Genomic DNA, 18,572 nt, shown 5'->3' with positions numbered 1-18,572 from the left:
AGGACATGGGCAGTATTTACTTTAAATAGGCAGTTAATTAAAGAGTGGGGGACTGTACATTACCGTTACTGCCGCTAATGAGAAATGATGGTAACTAAATTATTGTTCTGTGCGAGGTCTGTTTATGTCAAAATGTTTAATATTAATGTTTAATAAATATATATATATATATATATATATATATATATATATATATATATATATATATATATATATATATATATATGTATGTATGTAGTTAAACATGATGTGTACTATACTATGATTAATATCCATCTATTTGAGTTGTTTTATTAATGTGCATCTGTAATAAAACGACATTTGTGAAAAATAAAACGAAATCATGAAAAATAAAAATAATTTCACGGGGCTGTAGGCTACTTACATGTTATGGAATTTTATAGAGGTAAACCTGATTTCTCATTCAATCCCTTTCTGCGGCTAACTTTCATGTTCTCTCCCTTGCTCGACTCTTCGTGAGTCGATATAAATTCTTGCTAGCGCCTTTTCATAGTGCTCCCTCGCTATAACGCGGGTCTCGGGGGACACACAATATGAGCGTTATAACCGAAGAGCGTTATAAACGGGGGAAGGGTAACATTCCCACTCGTCGATCATTTTAATTAGCAGTTTTTAAAATATAAATAGCCTTGCTATACGGCGGTCGAGAGTTCAGTTCGAAGCAACAGACAAGCAAACCAAGTGCGAGAAGGGGAGCGGGTTGAGAGAGGGAAAGAGGGAATGGGCTCGCCCCAGGTTCGGCTGCCGGAGCGGGGTTGAAGCGAAGCTGAAGCATCTCGTCTCCCATAGAAAGTTGCAGCTCCTCTCACAGCAAAAACGTAAATACATTAGAAAACATAACCACGTAATAGGCCTAATATTCATAATTTAGTTATAAAACAAATGCTGAATAAGATGTCTGTATTTTAAAGTGCCTGCAGGTACTGGCCCATTCATTGTTAACATCATGACAACTTTTTACACTTCTAAGTCTGTTTCAAAACTCTTTTCAAAGTGGCCTCTCTAGTTCACTGTTTGAGATCTGTCCTCTAAATCACTGTAGGAAGAGTGAAAAAAAAAAAAACATAACAAGTGCTCTGGATTTTCTGTTCCGTACCACATCATGGATTATTATTGCTGTGTTACCTGTTTGACAATGTGGGCAATAATCCTTACACTATCAGTGCACTAGAGTGGACATTTTGAAAAGGGCTTTGAAACAGACTTTAAAGTTATAAGCATAAAAAGTTGTTAACTATGAAAATAAAAATGACATTATTTAAACAGTTGTAGCAACACATGGGGACGTGTAACGCTATATTTAAACAGTTGTAGTAACACGTGGGGACGTGTAACGCTATATTTAAACAGTTGTAGTAACACGTGGGGACGTGTGACGCTATATTTAAACAGTTGTAGTAACACGTGGGGACGTGTGACGCTATATTTAAACAGTTGTAGCAACACATGGGGACGTGTAACGCTATATTTAAACAGTAGTAGTAACACGTGGGGACGTGTAACGCTATATTTAAACAGTTGTAGTAACACGTGGGGACGTGTGACGCTATATTTAACCAGTTGTATAACACGTGGGGACGTGTAACGCTGTATTTAACCAGTTGTATAACACGTGGGGACGTGTAACGCTATATTGTTTGGAACCCCGCTACTTACTCTGGGTTCCCACAAAGTGTTTAGGTTGTGTTGAAGCACCACAAGCCCACCGGCCTCATTTGGCCACCCAAGAAAGTGCTTTGTACTATCTTTGTATTGTTTGCTAAACATTTTTGACTGTTATTGTAAACCTATTATAGACGTACATATATAATATATACAGGGTTTCCTACAGAAGAAGAAGAAGAAGAAGAAGAAGAAGAAGAAGAAGAAGAAGAAGAAGAAGAAGAAGAAGAAGAAATACCAGTATCTGAATTCCGCAGGGACAGTGCAAGGCTCTCACTAGTAGAAAGTGGATATATACCTACATTTTTGTTGTTGTGGTTATTAGGGATCCAGTATACCGGTAGTCCTTATGAGTTCAACACACATTTCTCAGTAGATGCTAATCCACCCAGGACTTTCTGGAGCTTCGTTCTGTAAGTCTTGCAGCAAGCTGATGTTAAGCCCATATTCGTCTTTTTGAAAAAATGAGTGGAAGCAACAGTTTTTTTCATGTTTTTGTTCTTTTAAAGCAAATCTTGCTCAGTGAATTAGGTTTAAGAGATTGTACTTCAACTCCATAGTTGCTGAAGCCTGGTGCTGTTGGTACAGAAACATTTAAATATACCCTCCCATATTTTAATATTAATTAGGTTATTTCCATTTGGAAGGAGAATTTCTCTAGCTAAAGAAAACTATATGGAAACCCACGCTACCCAAAAGTATTACCAAAATAGAGTGAGAAAAAGGTGAGACTTATTTTTCTTTTTCCATGGAAACCCGGCCATAGTTAACCTTAACCAATACTTTAAGTGCCATACAGAAACCAGGACCAGAGGACACAGTTGGAAATTAAATGGAGACACAGGACAAAGGGAAGGAGACACTTCTTTGCACAGAAAGTGGTATGGAATGGGTTACCTAGTCATGTTGTTGAGGCAGAATCACTTGGATCCTTGACATTTTTTTAAATCAATCACCTACTCGGAACCGGACAAGCTTAGATGGGCCTGAATGGCCTCCTCTTGTTCGTAAATGTTCAAATGCTGGTCCTGTCTTCCCCCTACATTCCTCACATTGAAATTCTGTCATTGATGTGAGCTGTGAGCGGATTTCTGCAGTGCCAATCCAACCTGAGAACTCACAAGTCCTATTTAGATTTTCTTTTGGAAGGGCTCCTTTTCAGAGGAACAATATGCCCACTTACAGGAGCTCTTTTTCTACCCCAGCCTTGAAGCTCACTGTGCTGTAAGTGCGCTGGAACACACTACTGCTTTTATTATAGAGCTCAGGCGAGCTGTGCACTCAGCCATCCATCATAGCTGGGTGAGCACTGGACAGGCCAGGATAGCGAGAGACTTCAACACGAAACATGGTGAGACAGAGAGCGAGAGGCTGACACAGAACAGGGAAATTGACTTGATTCATGGATGTGTAGACAGAAGCATGTCAAGACCACTAATCAATGGTTTAAAATACAGACTGATAGAGAAACAGATTGTTATATATATATATATAAGTGAAGTGAAAAAAAGGAAGATCATAAAAGCTTCAAGTTATATACCATAAAATACTATATATAGCATCTTCATGTACAAGCATCCCAGGGCGCTTGACACACCAAAAGCACCCCCAGTCAAAATAAAATCTTATCAAAAAGAAACACAAACTGAATTAATACACGGGGGGAAAAATTCATGTTATGTGTGATGAACCTAGAATGTCTTATGTCTGGCAGAGGAAAATTAAACACTTTTAGCCACAAGCCTTTGTTGAATAAATTAAAACCTGTCTCATTTTTAACTACATTTAGTAATACATGTCTGTTTTGATTTTTTTTAGTTTCTGTTTGCACTTTTTTTGTCAAATGAAACGGTTTTGTGTGCACGGTGTGTTTGTTTCTGTAGGCTGTGTTTTGTATTTGTAGTGTATACCTGCAACTACTGTTATAAACTGCAAAAAATGTTCGCCTTGCTTCACTTGGCACTGTACAAGACGGCATTGCGATTTAATTTATAGCTTGTCTGTGCGATATTTGAGTCAATAAATGGAAGTGGAAAGCAGATTGCGTAACAGCCCGAGTCTGAGATAATGACTGTAATCTTTTCGATGTGACCATTTTACCTCTGTGTGTTGTGAGGGGCACGTTTTTTTTTCATGACAGATGTGACACTGGCCTAATAGAAAATGAACACACATTTTCAGCTTTCCACATTTACTAATCTGAGTCGAAATGTTAAATGCAATGAAGAGAAGCTATAACAAATGGCGTGCTGCTACCCCCTGCTGGGGAGTTCTGTACACTGCAGTGTTGACACAGGAAAAGGCCCAGACTGCTTATGCATTTATTGAGTTGGAATCATGTGTTATCATGCTGCACTGTGTTTTCAATGATCTACCACGCTTTTACTGTGACGTTATCTTCACTATGGCATCTTCAGCTTGGTAAAACAGAAATAAGTCTGCAGTATCAAGAAATAGTACAAATTACAAAATAACAATACATAATTATAATAAGAACCATATCAATAAATAATAATAATAAAAAAAAACATTTAAAAAATAAAAAAGGTGAAGAACACAGGAAATTAATAAGAAAGATAGATAAAACACAAAATTACAAAAATGAGCAAGTCAAATAGATAAAAACAATTATATTTGTAAGTCAGGTTACAATTAACTAATGTATTCACGTCAACCCATTTTCTGTTTCTGTCATCAATATAGAGTGCAAACTGTGCCATGATGAGGCAATGTGATATGTACATGAATGAGTGCTCCAATATACGCACCTCCTCAGAAAACTAGCAACCAAACTCCACACCTGAATCCCTCCAGCAAACAGGCTCTCACACCTCCCTGCCACTGGCTTTCCACTGCCAGGTTCAGTTTGTTAAAAAAAATGTCAGTTTATCTTCTATTGCTCTGTAAAATTACAAAATCAGGAAAAACTATTTTTTCTTAATTTTGCTGCACCAATACAAAGGGTGATTAGCACATACAACTGTGGTATTTGCTATATCCACTAGGGGCAGAGTGTTGCAGGGGGCAGGTAATGGCACTCTGTGGTGTACCTGATACACTTTAAAGGTAGATATGAGTCTAACAGCTACATTGAGGCCACATAGGTGGTTTAAACTTCTGAGTTTTAAAAAAAACCACCAGGATTTGATTAAGAATATTGTCTGAAAATGCACCTAGATGTATTGACCGAAAAATAAAATAATGCAAAGTGAATTGAAACAATAAGTATAGCCTTAGTTAAGATAACTCCGATATTTCATTTCCATTCTGAGATTCTCTTAAGCCAGTACTGCATCTAGAATATATGTGCCAAACCTTTAGATTTCAAACTACAGCCAATTTTCTTGCCTGATTTGTTTGCACTGCAGTGTTGGCCTGCACAGTTGTCTCTGTGTGGAGCCAGCTCTTGTGCTCATAAAACTGTCCTTGAGTGTTATTATAGAAGCAAACAGCCATGTACACTTGTACATACATGTGTAAATGTTTTATTAGAATAACACAATACAATTTATTTACAGGTCCAGAACTCAATCAATTACAATTAGAACATCTCAACAGGTTACAAGAAGGTTCACACAGAAAAATCTACATAGTTTGATCTAAACAGTTACATCAACAACATTTGGTTAACGTTAGTATAAGCTATTGCACCTAAATACATACCTGATCATTGCTTTGTGAACTGCATAATATAGTAAAGCACAACTTCTAAACCTGCTCCTCATAATTGCATATTCTGGTTTATTGTATTCAAGTGATAGACACATCAAATTAATAATACAATTAATCTATGGGACCTATTTCTGGTTGAACCTCCCTCTGTATAGTATTTCAGACGAGGTCATGAATTCAGTTTTTCCTGTGTGGTGTAGTACTGGAAATGTGCAGCAGATGGCAATACCGGGGACTAATGTGTAAAATGATAATCATAAAGACAATATAAAAACAGCTGGAGCCATGTGGAGGGAGACAGCAGAGGATGTTGTACACAGTTGGGTTTCTAAATCAAAGACATACATGGCAATTGTTCAAATAGTTCAAGTCAGTGACACTGATTATTGTTGCCTTCAAAGAGTAAGTAGCGGGGTTCCGAAAAACATAGCGTTACACGTCCTCATGTGTTACTACAACTGTTTAAATAATGTACCTGTAATTTGTATTTTCATTGTTAACATCCTGACAACTTATTATACATAAATTTAAAGTCTGCTTGAAAGCTCTTTTCAAAATTTCTGCAGACATTTTGAAAAGAGCTTTGAAACAGACTTTAAAGTTATACGTGCAAACAGTTGTCAGGATGTAAACAATGAAAAGAAAAATGACAGGTACGTTATTTAAACAGTTGTAGTAACACGTGGGGACGTGTAACGCTATATTTAAACAGTTGTAGTAAGACGTGGGGACGTGTAACGCTATATTTAAACAGTTGTAGTAAGACGTGGGGACGTGTAACGCTATATTTAAACAGTTGTAGTAACACGTGGGGACGTGTAATGCTATATTTTTCATAACCCCGCTACTAACTCTTTAAGTTAACTTCTCTTTTAAAAAACATCAGTGTGAAGTAATTATTTAGTACAGGCTCCATGATTTAAATAGATGAGAAAATCACAGAAGTCACAAGAGACTTTATTAAAAATCCCAGAGTATAATGTGAAGTCTCCCGTGTGTACTGTATAATATAATCAAAGCATCTTAAAGTTTCAGGCATAATTGTTAACTTTACAAACAACACAGTGGTGTGTGTCTAGTGATTCTTAACAAGTTTATCCATCACTATATGTATTAACTGGTACAGTTTTTACTGTGCTGGATTTAAAAAACTACAAATACAAAATAAGTGAGATGTAACTCAATGCATTTGCTTTATACAGCATTGATTAAACAAAATTGAAAATACACACCAAAATTGTTCCAAACCAGTTCAATGGACAACAGCGTTTTTAAACATTGTTACTTATTACCAGCATAAGCAAAATTATCGCTACACCCCCCACCCCGATGTTTGGACTAAAGAACTAGAATGAATAGGAAACAGGAAGCAGCAGAAACTTGAATTCATCAGAAATGAAATATATGCATATCCTCAAATTACAAACATAAAAACTAAAAATTAATTAAAAGGTCTACAACATAAGAGACAAGTGATACTGTTGCTTGTACTAATGCTACGCTAAAGTCTTCATTAGATTCATTTCAGTACTACTGAATGTTTATTTTATCTGGGACCCACCTTGTCACTTGGAAAGTATGTACTGAATGGCCTCTAGTTCATAACTATCTTGTTGTTTTGCACTATTGGCAATAATGCCTTGAATATTCCTAAAAGCAAATACAGGGCCAATTACTGAGGTCAGACCTGATCTCTTCTTGTAGTCTATGGACAGGAATAAACCCCAGTCCATGCAGACGTATTTTAGGAGAAAGAAGGTCTTATTATTTCATGTTCTTCTCTATCCAGTCCTTGAAACTGGCGACTCTCGTGTATGCCGTGTAGAGCCCGGGGCTGCAGGCTTGTTCATATCCCCAGCTCACAAGTCCTAACAGACGCCAGACCACCCCGGACTGCTGCTGCCCGCCTGGAGAGGAGGACGAGGTGGCTGTTGCCACAGCAATGCCCCCAGTGTCGGAGGGGCAGATGTTGGAGAAGCCGTGAGGGTGTTCCCTGGCACAGAACATGTTGTCGGAGACACTCACTGAGATGCCATTCTGGGCATACTGACGCTCGCACGCCACGGCGTCACCCAGCTCAATGGCGCCCACCCGCACCGTCTCATTCTCGTGACTCAGGATGGACCATCCAGTGACAAAGCCCTGCGCCTCAGTGCCCTCCCCATTGTGGGACCCGGGGAGGCAGGCTGGCTGCACTCTCTCGCTGAGCCGGGCCTTGTCCAGCAGCTTGAGCACTGCCAGGTCCGAGTCCAGCACCAAGGGGTCATAGTTAGGGTGGACCAGGATGGCAGAGATCTACAGGGCAGGAAGTGTGGGAGTTATTGCTTATAATGGACTGGTGGTGTTACAGGAAGCAAACTTGACATAAAAGTTACATTTATTAATTTATTAAAGCAGCTGTTGGTGACAGAATTTGAGAACAAGAAAAAAAACAACAGATTTGGCTTTTGAAATGACAAATTAAACAAAATTAAATATTCTTAAAAACAGGAAATGTTAAACTTGTCTTCATAGGCTGAGTAATGAAGACACCACTATCATAGAGACCTTTTCTCTTTTAGTCAGACTTTTATACCCATTGCCCTTGTTAGCCCCACCCTTTGGCTAAACCAAAATAATATTAATAAAAAACATAACCAATTACAAAAACATAACTGTACAGTTTTGCCAAGGAATTTCCCCAACATGCATGCATTGTCCCACGTTTTTCTTCCTTACACTATTTCACCATTGAAATGCATTATTTAAAGTGTCCATGCAAGTCAATGGAATATTTTCCACCCATTATTAAAACATAGTGTCATGTGAAAAAAAATGTGCTCCTTCTAGAGTCCTGCATCAGGTTGGGTACCCAAGAGTCCCGCGGGTGACCCACAAAGCGGGCCGGGTTCGAGTCAGAATGTTAACTTTTTCCCAGTTTACAGTTCGGGTAAAAAAAATAAAAAAAATTTCGGGTGAGGCTCAGGTCTGAATTTAAATCCCCAAAATGTGTTCTGTCCTTTCAGCGTACTCGTCTGTAACCATTTCCCAAATAACGTATTCGAAGGTAAATGTATTTCCTGCAACAAAGCAAGAGGCGATTGGGGAGAAGGTGAATAATAGTTCGAGAAGTAAATCAGAAGTGTGGAATTCTTGGAATCATAGCGAATGCAAATAATGAACATGTGACTGGATTCGTTGTTTGTAAAACCTGTCATTATGTTTTTGTGTATGATGGGACATCATCTCTGTGAAAGCACAGGTGTAGCTCCCTTTCAACTGGTGGCACGAAACAAATAGACAGGTATTTTATAGTAAGGTAAGTAGAGATAGTTAATATGTTACTATGTTAAAATATATCCAGACCAAGAGGGAGCTATCACGCTGTTTGGCTATTGCATAAACTCAATCTCTGGAGATTGAAAAAAGAATGACTGAATATTTGTTTGAGCTCAGCATTAATGTGACTTAAGCGCTGAAGATCAAGACTTAAACTAGCCCTAGTTCTACTGTAGTTTGGTTGGCTCTATGCTTAAGTTAAGTGCGCCTTATAAAAAATACACATACATAATTTAACAAAAATAAGTATTACCAACTTTCATTTCTCTGCATCCTTTTTTCCCTTTTTAACCAAGGTTATTGATATAAGAATATCTATACAGTAGTAAAGTTAGCATTAAGAAATGCATATGATGAGATGCATATCCCTGGCAATATTACGGATTATCTTTTAGTATTGTTGACTTATCTTCTTTAGTACTACATCTTGTACTGTATCTTCTGATTGAGTGTTCGAAGTTACGGGTGGGGTATCACAAATTACTGCGCTCAAATAAACAATTCTCAAAAGGTCCCCCAGTGTCATAGAAAAGTCTCAATGGACATACACACCAATATTAAGAAGCCAGATACAAGACTTGCTACACACTATAACTCACTATTTGATTGCAGAATCTAGATGACAAACTCTTAGTTTTTTGAGGACGCAAAATCATTGGTCGCACACATGCTCCTAGAAAAAATGGTTGATTGTACAACAACTTTTTTTGTACTATATGTGACCAAATTGTTCGCATCATAGAGCCCTGAGACTTAAGCTCATGCACAGTACAGATAAACATGCTTTATGAATACATGACTCAAAATAAGCACAGGTTTAAAGCGCCGATAAAATGTTTAGACACGTGTAAGAGATAAATATGCTTTATGTATACGGCCCAAGAGTTTTGAATGAATGGTAACATAAAGTAAATAAATACCACTGTTTAAATATCCAGAAACATAAATCTTTCAAACAATTAGACTGTCTGAACCTAAAATAATTTATAAATAATAAATTAGAACAATCAGGTGTTTTACGTTCTTTTTAAAAAAAAAAGTAGAAACAGCCCTGGGTGCGCAGTTATGTCAGCTAGCGTTTATTTGTATATTTCTGTGGTGCCCCCCTACCGTGGTCTCTTACCTGCAGTTGCTGCTGGCTCTTGAGCTCCTTGGAGTCAGTTTGGTGGTGTTTGCCCACGAGCACACGGATATCAGCTGCCTTGATGACGTTAAGTTTGCCGAGTTCTGTGACACAGTGGGCTGCCACCAGGACACTGCGCTGGTTAATCAGAGCCCCGCTGCAGGTCAGCTGCCAAGTGTCCTGCTTGATACTCTCGTCCTTGAAGCCCGTGGCGGAGCGCCGATACACAGCTGCCAGCCAGGGCCACTGGGTGTCAGCCAGCTTCTGGAGGTTGAAGTTCGGGAGTTTACCACAAACTTTCGAAGAGGGAAAAAAAAGTGAGGTCTTAAGTAATTGTAAGACATAAAATACAACTAGCTTGCCAAATAGACACACATCCATAAAATTAAGGCATTAACACAAATGTATACTGGCAAACTAATACAGGTTAAACACATGCTGCATACAGAAACACTAAATACCAAAACAAAAACCCCAATGTTCGATGTGCATAAACACAAAGATATGCATACCAACTCTGTAAATTCCAATTTTAGGTACAATTAGTGTTTCTACACAACTCTCTACAAACTTTCTCAAGGAAGCAGAATTAGGGAGTTATGTGTTTCAGTGGTTTAGGATGTGATTAGGTTAGGATCCATATTAAGATTAGGATAAGAACCAATCCAGACACACCAGATCAGAGTTTCTGAGGCCACCTGTTTTAATTTTTGCAGCCACAACAGCCCCCCAGCAGGCTTCTTCATAATACTCCCTTCAATTGTAGTAATAGTATATGCTTTTCTAGTTTCATCGACCCATTTCATTGCTATGGTCAAGCTTGACTCTTACTGCTTCCCTTATGTTGCCGTCTATTGGTCTGGTATAATAAAATCTAGCATGGGGCCATCAGTAAATCTGGCTCGACTTTAGACCTGCTGACCACTGCCCTATATCAAAGAATAGTGATCAAAGTGACCAAATCCACCACCTTTAATCTGTGAGATTTTACACATACAGATTGAGGGTGAGTGCCGGGCCTCATTGCTATCCTCACCTGGAAGGCAGGTGGCGTGGCGGCCACTCCACTTGCCCGTTTTGAGGCAGGTGCGCCTGGTGCTCCCGGTATGCTGGTAGAAGGGGGAGGTGCACTCGTACTGCAGCTGGGTGTAGAGGTGGTGGAAACCAGGGGCAAGCTCCCCCAGCACAGGGGGGGCCTTGCTTGGGAGGACCTGTTTCTGGTGCTTTGCCAGGCTGGAGGATGAGGAGTAGAGTTTGTGCAAGGGGGTATTCCTACAGGGATCGGAGTGGAGACCATCACAAAAACAACATCTTCAGAAGCATTAAGGGAAAGCTTTGAAATACTATTATGAATAATAAGATTCAACCACCTATTAGGAGACAGTCAAAAATTCAGTTGGGGGTTCTGTGATCAAGTCTCTGTGGAAACTTCACTGTCTCCCTTCTTGTATAAATTGTTTATGCATTCTTCTAAAGATGAAGCCATCCCAGCCAAGAAGCAGAGACCTTCAAGAGTTCCTGCTAAGGGATGTTGCAACTAATTCCTCATCACAACTGGATTAGTAGTTTTCCCAACATAACTATTAAAGTGAGGGGAATAAACAAACTCTACTGTAACCAACAGTTCTATCAGCACCGGAAATATCTAAGCAGTCCCATTCTGGATTCAGGCCCAAATGTAGGCCTGAGACTGCACAAGTAAAAAATATCAAGCATCATCTTAATATGACAGTTTCTACCTTTTTATTTAATCTGTTGGATCTAAATGGTGTGTTTGATACTATGGATCATTGGTATTCTTTTGAGTTGCTTGGAGAGCTACTGCATGCAACCCTAACTTGAACTGCTCTTGTCTGGTTTAGCTCCTACATGACCATTGAGAGCAGACGCCATTGCTGTTGGCACCCAGATTCATAGTAGGCTTGGTGCTGATGCCACTGCAGCCACTTTCTGAATACCTCACGTATGCAAAGACCTGGAGTGGATGAATAACAACAACTATCTGCAACTAAATTGCAGCAACATTTGATGAACTATCAAAATCAAGCGAAACTGTCTATTTGACACTGGCTCCATGAGCATTACTGGATTGACTACAAGTCACTGCTCTTGACATACAAAGCTCTGATTTGGCTTAGAAATTAGTGAATTATCAAAGCATGAAATAACAAGGGCGCTCTGTATATCTGAATTACCAAGGACATAATTACACAAGTCCCCAGATCAATGTGAATAGTCAAAGAGTACTCTGAGTCACATTGGAAGTGTCTATTTATTTACTAAACCAACATTTGTTTGTTGGTTTTACATTCAAAAAATCAAAAATACACATGTAGAAAAGTTTTCCAGACAGAAACCTGAAGGGGAGTTGTGGGGCCAAGACCTTCTGTCTCACCAGGTCAGAGACCTTGGGTTCTCGGCAAGCTGCAGGAAGAGAACAAATAAAAACAATGAACAAGCCTATATTTTAGTGCTAGTCAACATTTTCATCGTAGCCTGCGGTGTGGCCCACTTCTCTCGCCACCATTCCTAATTAAATTGAAAAGAACCGTAACCTAACTTGACTTGAACTGAAATATGTTCTGTCAGGTAGAAATTCAGACAGAAGTTTTCTCAATCTTAAGGTGAAAAGGCGGCGCTGGGTGGCGTACCTCTGATACATTGGGGCAGTTTGCCACTCCATGTCCCATCAGGCTGGCAGGTGCGCTGGGCATTTCCACTTAGGCTGTAGGAGTTGTTACAGAAGAAGCGGGCGCCGATAGGCTCCCCTCCTGAGCCCAATGCCAGCAGATAGAAGCCATGCAGGGGCCTCCCTGGATCACCACATTGCTTCTTCTCTGGGACTGAAGAAGGAGTCAAGAACATAGGCGACTGCTGTTTATTGTACATTGTGTGCTTGATATACCGCGCAATACTACACCAAAAAGACCAAAAGTTGTTTCTTAGGAGGGGTTGCACCGAATAGTTGAGCAGTCGAATAGACAAGCGAGTTGACCTCAGAAACTGCTAGTTGACTAATCACACACTTCAATTCAAAACAGCAGCAGCAACATAGTGATGTTTCTGTGGGTTCATACTGTAGTAGCAGTGAGATAGCAATGTCAATATTGTAAATGTATGCAGCTGGATAGAAGTGCAGTTGTGGTTGTAATTCATTACATATTAGAACAATAATAAATACTTAAAAAAAAAAATCAAAACAGTTTTAAAATATAGTGCACAAACAACAAAGTGTTACAAAACTGTACACACACAAATAGAAAACCAGACATGATCAAATACATGATTTATTAATATTAATAACTAAAACATTTTTACCTTGACTATTCGACTGGCAAATAAGTAGTCATTCTATCCCTATTTCTTTTATGACTATCAGTTTGTATTATTCTTGTCATAGCCCCTCACAAATTTAGACCACAATCCAATGTAAAGCCCCGTAAAGGGCAAATTGGGTGTTTAGTAATTCACAACTCCCACTGAAGTGAATACCTTTGATACACTGGGGCTGCGTGCCGCTCCAGGTCCCCTCAGGTTGGCAGGTGCGCTGAACGTTTCCACTCAGGGTGTAGGAGCTGTTACAGAAGAACTGCACAGCTATGAGGGTGTCTCCTGGGCCGAACACAAGCAGGTGGAAGCCATTCAGGGGCCTCCCGGGGTCAGAACAGTGCTTCTTCTCAGGGACTAAACACAGGGAATTAGTGCGGACAGGATTAAACCAATACACAGGATACGATTCAAACTAACACCATGTCATCAATATCTAAAGATAGAATAAATCATTACAACTAAATTACACAACATAAACATGATTTTAAACAAACAAAGAAGCATACCTAAACCGCTGTTACTTCAACTACAAAAGGGGGTAACAGTCATTGTAGCTAGAAAAATAGTTAAGTAAATGGTCTGTGCCATGCACATCCATTCATTATATAGGTCTCACATGTGCAGTTTTGAAAGAAACACGTTATAGCAAACATTGTCATTTTAAAGCATATCTGGTACTACAATAGGTTAAATAAATCCATGCTTTTAGATTGTCTTGCACAACAAATTGTCCCCACACCTTCAATGGTTTATTTTTTGTCAATAACCAATCTGCTGCTTTCCCTATTGACTGACATGCGTTCAGCCAGTAACATGCTTTGACCCAGAAGACACTGCTGGGGTGAAATGACCCAGGAAGTAAAGCAGTAACAGACTTCCTGGAAGGCAAGACAATTTAATCTAGTGTGGTACCAGATATATGTTTTAAAATTAGCATACATGTTTGCTATGTAACAGTTCAGACCTGTGGAGCAAATGGAAGAGCACAATGGTTAAGAATTCTGGAACTATTTTGTTAGCTACAATTACTGTAAATGGAAGGATACCGCTAGTGAATTTTGTTTTGTTACACAATTGAACCAACTGTATAATATTTAAAACATCCAGTACCCCCTTACCGCAGCGTGGTGGCTCAGCGCTCCAGGTACCATCCAGCTGGCAAGTGGCCATGTGAGTGCCAATGAGGGTGAAGCCGGGGTCACAGCGAAAGGTCACCTGCCCCCCGAATCGGAGATCGTTTCCCTCCCTCATTCCATTGGCTGGTGCCGGAGGGGTCCTGCACATCACCACTGACAGTTCAGATATTTGAGAAAATCCACTTTATTACACAAGACCATTAGAAATTCAGCTTTCAGCAAATAAGACAATGTGCTTTACATGCTACTGTATATACTCAGGCAAACCAAGAAATGAGACAAGGCCTCCCGATGAGTACATTCCCAGTAGAGTCAGTGACACATGGGTATAAAAGCTACTTATGTGAAGGAAGCAGTAAGTTTCAGTAAGACACCTCATTTTTTTTGGTGTTGCCTGTAAACTTACAGAAGCATGTAAATATTTCCAGCAGTTGGACAGTGTATCACGATATGCATAATGCTTGACGCATGGAAAGATTTAATTGTTTCTGACAACAACAGGAAAGCTCTAATCTAGTGGTGTTATGACCACAAGTAATGTGGCTAGACGAATCATACTGTTCACATGTGGAGATGATGTGGTGCTGCCAGTGTTGTTGTTAATGTATACTGATGGAGATGGGTGTTCAAAGACAATAGGTCAATGTAACAGGGCGAGCAGCCCTGTACAGTATTTGTTTGTTTTATTTTAGAACGGGGTCCCCCTCCGGCCGTGTTATTTTGTGTTTGTTTGTTTGTTTATTTATTGTGTTTTAGGACGGCGAAGCGCCGCGTATATTATTATTTATGTATTTGTGACGGCGTAGCCGTTGATTAGAAAACTCGTGCAGAAGGTGGCCATCTCCCGAATTAATTAGGTGATTTAATTTGTTGCTAATTGGGAGATGGTCACCTGTATAAAAAGTCTGCAGCGCTCCAGCTCGGGGTGGTGGGTGTTTAGGAGTGAGAGCGGCGAGAGGAAACGAAAGCAAAACGAAATTAAAAGATCGTATTATTTTTGTGTTTGAGATTTTGTTTTGTTTATCTGTTTTATTTTGTGCTCTGTGAGCAAAGTGTCTTTTTTTGTTTAAATATTTTATTTATTTTTGTTGTATTTAAAATAAAAACGGCGCTGAAAGCCGGGGGTGGACCCCGTTCTAAAATAAAACAAACAAATACTGTACAGGGCTGCTCGCCCTACAGTGACCCATACATGCAAAACATCACATGATTTTGAACTTAGTTTTCCCTAGTGGAAATACAGGGGGAAATGAAGGGACTACCACAACCCTGGTATATATTTGCTTATATGCCAACAGTCCCGATGCATGGGAAGAAAGACACAATATTTATCCTTGGAAATTCTTTACAGCTCTAGGGCGTTGTTTGTTTTCTCTCTTTCTGCTGCTGACCCTCATGCACTGCACTGCCTGGCAGGGATTGTATTCACATGACCAGATCTCAGTTTATTGACATATGTCATATCCAGTCATATTGGAGAAGCGTATTGTTTCCTCGCTGATGTGTGTGATTTTGAGTATAATGTGGGAGCACATGGAATGTGAAGGACTGGAGCGCTACACTCTTAATTTCCATACAGAATTCGTTGATCACGGTTCTGTGATATATATTAAACGAAAAAAGGCCAAAAACCAAAAAATAAACATTTTCCTTAACGAAATAGTAATTGAAACTGGAAAGTGTTTAAAAGCTACAACGAAACCGAAACAAAAAAATAAACATGAAAAACGAATGTTCTGAGTTGTATTAATATTGTTTCAAGGAAATGCTATATAAATCATTTAATTTAAATAAAGTCAGCCTACCAGGTCCAGCAAATGATAATGGCATCTATTAAAGCAACACAAAAAAAGAAAGTGCTTGTTTAACAGTGACTGGAGTAAAAACTATTCATTTATTCTGCACAGTAGAGTTAGTGAAAAGCATGCATTTTGCTCATTACATGATAATGAGTGTTTGTGTATTTTTATGAGTCAGTGGCTGAGGTGGGATTTGAACTGGGGACCTCCAGGTTACAAGCCCTTATCTTTAACCACTGGACCACACAACCTTACTTGTGACAGCTGAACAGATTCCAGATGTTGGTAAGTATGTAGTTAGTATACTTTAATATTGAACACAAAATATACAGCATATCTGTATTATATTGAACACACAATATACAGCATATCTGTATACCCTCAGTTTTTAAACTATACTCCATACACCCATGCATTTTCAGAAACATTCATGACAACATGTACTCAACGGTGCCTTAATTAATCATATCAACTTCAACATTAAATAGACACAGTTTATGCTTACTAATTAATGTATACTGTCACTAAAATGTGACCAAAAAGAACCACATGTAATTCAGTTACTTCAAAACAACTAACTTTGTTATGCACTTGCAGTGCTGTAAGTGGACGCCCCTGGTCTCAAAGGGCCCATTTCACACACAGGCCTGAAAAACACAACACAGGCTCAAGTCCCAGTGAGCACTGTCTTTTCCACATCCTCCCAAATTCCTTTCCTTTTTCTGTTCCAATACATGGAGGGAATCATGGAAAAAACAGTTGCCTTGTGTGCACAGTAAACTTGAAATTCCTGTGCATTTGGCCTCTACTGCCTTTTGCCTCTAAAGTCCTATTAGTCATTGCTTTTGCATTTTATTCTACGTAACCCTTCCTTCTCCAGAGGATGAGGCAACATCTTTTAAAAAGCAGCTATCATAGTGTACTGATCTGTGGCAGGTCAGAGGCCCTGCACATGGAATTTTGTATATATTATGTGTTTGCGTGCGGTACAATTGTGTATATATTTGTTATTATGAATAAGTTCTGTAAATATTATGTGCGGTGTTGACAGGGGGGCAGTGTATCTTGCAGTGTAAATATCACTATGTATTACCCCCACCAACTGGGCATGCCTCCGGATTTGTGAGAATGTGTGTGTTTGAATAGAAGCCCTGATCTAATTGGAGCTGAAAGAAATGTGGCTAGATTGTAATTGATTTGTCAGCTGGCCTTGCCACATAGTAGACAGGGTTCTCCCCAGGAATTCTGTATAGCTGGGTGGCAGAGCATTATAGCCAAGAGCACTTTTAACAGAAAAATAAGATTGCCATTACCTTAAATATACTGTATAAAAAGACAAATAATTTGAATAATGATAGGAAATTCAATAATAAATAATAATCCATCCTGATTTGTACACAGGCTACACTGCTCCATTTACCCCCTGATCCTTTGCTTGCACATCATACCACCCAATTCCTTGCTGTAAAAAAGCCATTTCCATTTTTTTCCCCACATAACATCCTACCCGCTATCATGATGTTTCTTTTTTTTACGCACTGGCCCCTACTGCAGTTCTTCCAATTCGCTTTCTACAAGTTACTCTTCGTTGAGTATATCAGGCTGCTCTTTTCATTTTCTTTTTCTTTTTTCATCATCCACTTCGGTTTGGTAATTTCCACATTCATTGTCACAATTTTTGCTTTGAAAATATTCTGTTATTTTTTTTAGCAGTCATTTTAACATTTCAGCCTCTCGAAGTGCTTAAAACAGAAAACCCACCCCTTCAGCTCTCTGATTGGTTGAATGTAGTGTCAAGGAGCCACAGCTGTCATGTGGTTCCATGATTTTTTTTTCACCCAGCATGTGCAAGTGATCTAGTCTGCTAGCGGCACAATCAATCCTTATCTATTAAGGCACAGTAGCATCTGAAAGACGGACAGCTCTGGGTTTTTCAGCTGGGCAGCGACAGCCAGTTAGCCGGGTGCCCCGTCTGGCTGAAAAGGCCTGGGGAGAACCCTGGCCTAAGAGAGGGGCTTTGAGACAGCTCTTGGGTTCAGCTTGCGGAAGGGCTGACAGCAGCAGGTTGTGGTGGGAGATAGGCTTCGCTTAGCTGCTGCTTTATTTAATGAAATAAAAGCGCACAGAAAACACTTCCACTGCAATCCCCTGTCTCCTGCGTCTGTTATTCTCGCTGCTAGCCTTGACTGCAATGCTTCCCTTCCACGTTTTCGTAAACTGGAAATGAGGGCCTTTGTCAATACAAACAAACAATCCTCTGTAGATCCACTACATAGTTCAATAATTGGCAAGTCAATGTAAAACCACCTCCAAATAATAGACAATCTGGCACATAGTGGGCTAAGGCTGAATTATATTTGTAATATTTCACATTTCCTAAATTGTATGTATTTGTAGAATATGCTTCCTTGTTTCAATACCTGATAACGCTATAGTCATGTCACTGAAACAATATCAAACATTTGTTTAAAATATATCATCAGACCTACAGATTTCACATGAATACAGTGA

General features: G+C 39.4%; 1 protein-coding gene across 3 annotated transcripts in view; it reads right to left on the bottom strand.

Annotated features, from left to right (window-relative positions):
• Positions 1 to 5,152: 5,152 nt before the first annotated feature.
• The window catches only part of LOC117432192 (inactive serine protease PAMR1-like), a 47,104-nt gene continuing 33,684 nt past the window's right edge, over positions 5,153 to 18,572 (bottom strand). For all 3 annotated transcript variants that reach the window (XM_059002397.1, XM_034053746.3, XM_034053747.3), the window contains 7 exons: positions 14,245 to 14,415; positions 13,289 to 13,480; positions 12,448 to 12,639; positions 12,154 to 12,220; positions 10,833 to 11,068; positions 9,797 to 10,092; positions 5,153 to 7,650 (listed from right to left, as the gene is read on the bottom strand). In XM_059002397.1, coding sequence (XP_058858380.1) covers positions 7,120 to 7,650; positions 9,797 to 10,092; positions 10,833 to 11,068; positions 12,154 to 12,220; positions 12,448 to 12,639; positions 13,289 to 13,480; positions 14,245 to 14,415 — 1,685 coding nt within the window. In that variant the 3' untranslated portion in view covers positions 5,153 to 7,119. The remainder of the gene's footprint in view (positions 7,651 to 9,796; positions 10,093 to 10,832; positions 11,069 to 12,153; positions 12,221 to 12,447; positions 12,640 to 13,288; positions 13,481 to 14,244; positions 14,416 to 18,572) is intronic.

The sequence above is a fragment of the Acipenser ruthenus genome, chromosome 27 (genome assembly GCF_902713425.1).
Source record: "Acipenser ruthenus chromosome 27, fAciRut3.2 maternal haplotype, whole genome shotgun sequence".
Classification (NCBI taxonomy): Eukaryota; Metazoa; Chordata; class Actinopteri; order Acipenseriformes; family Acipenseridae; genus Acipenser; species Acipenser ruthenus.
The sequence above is the reverse complement of the archived record's forward strand: the minus strand, read 5'-3'. Positions and strand labels throughout refer to the sequence as shown.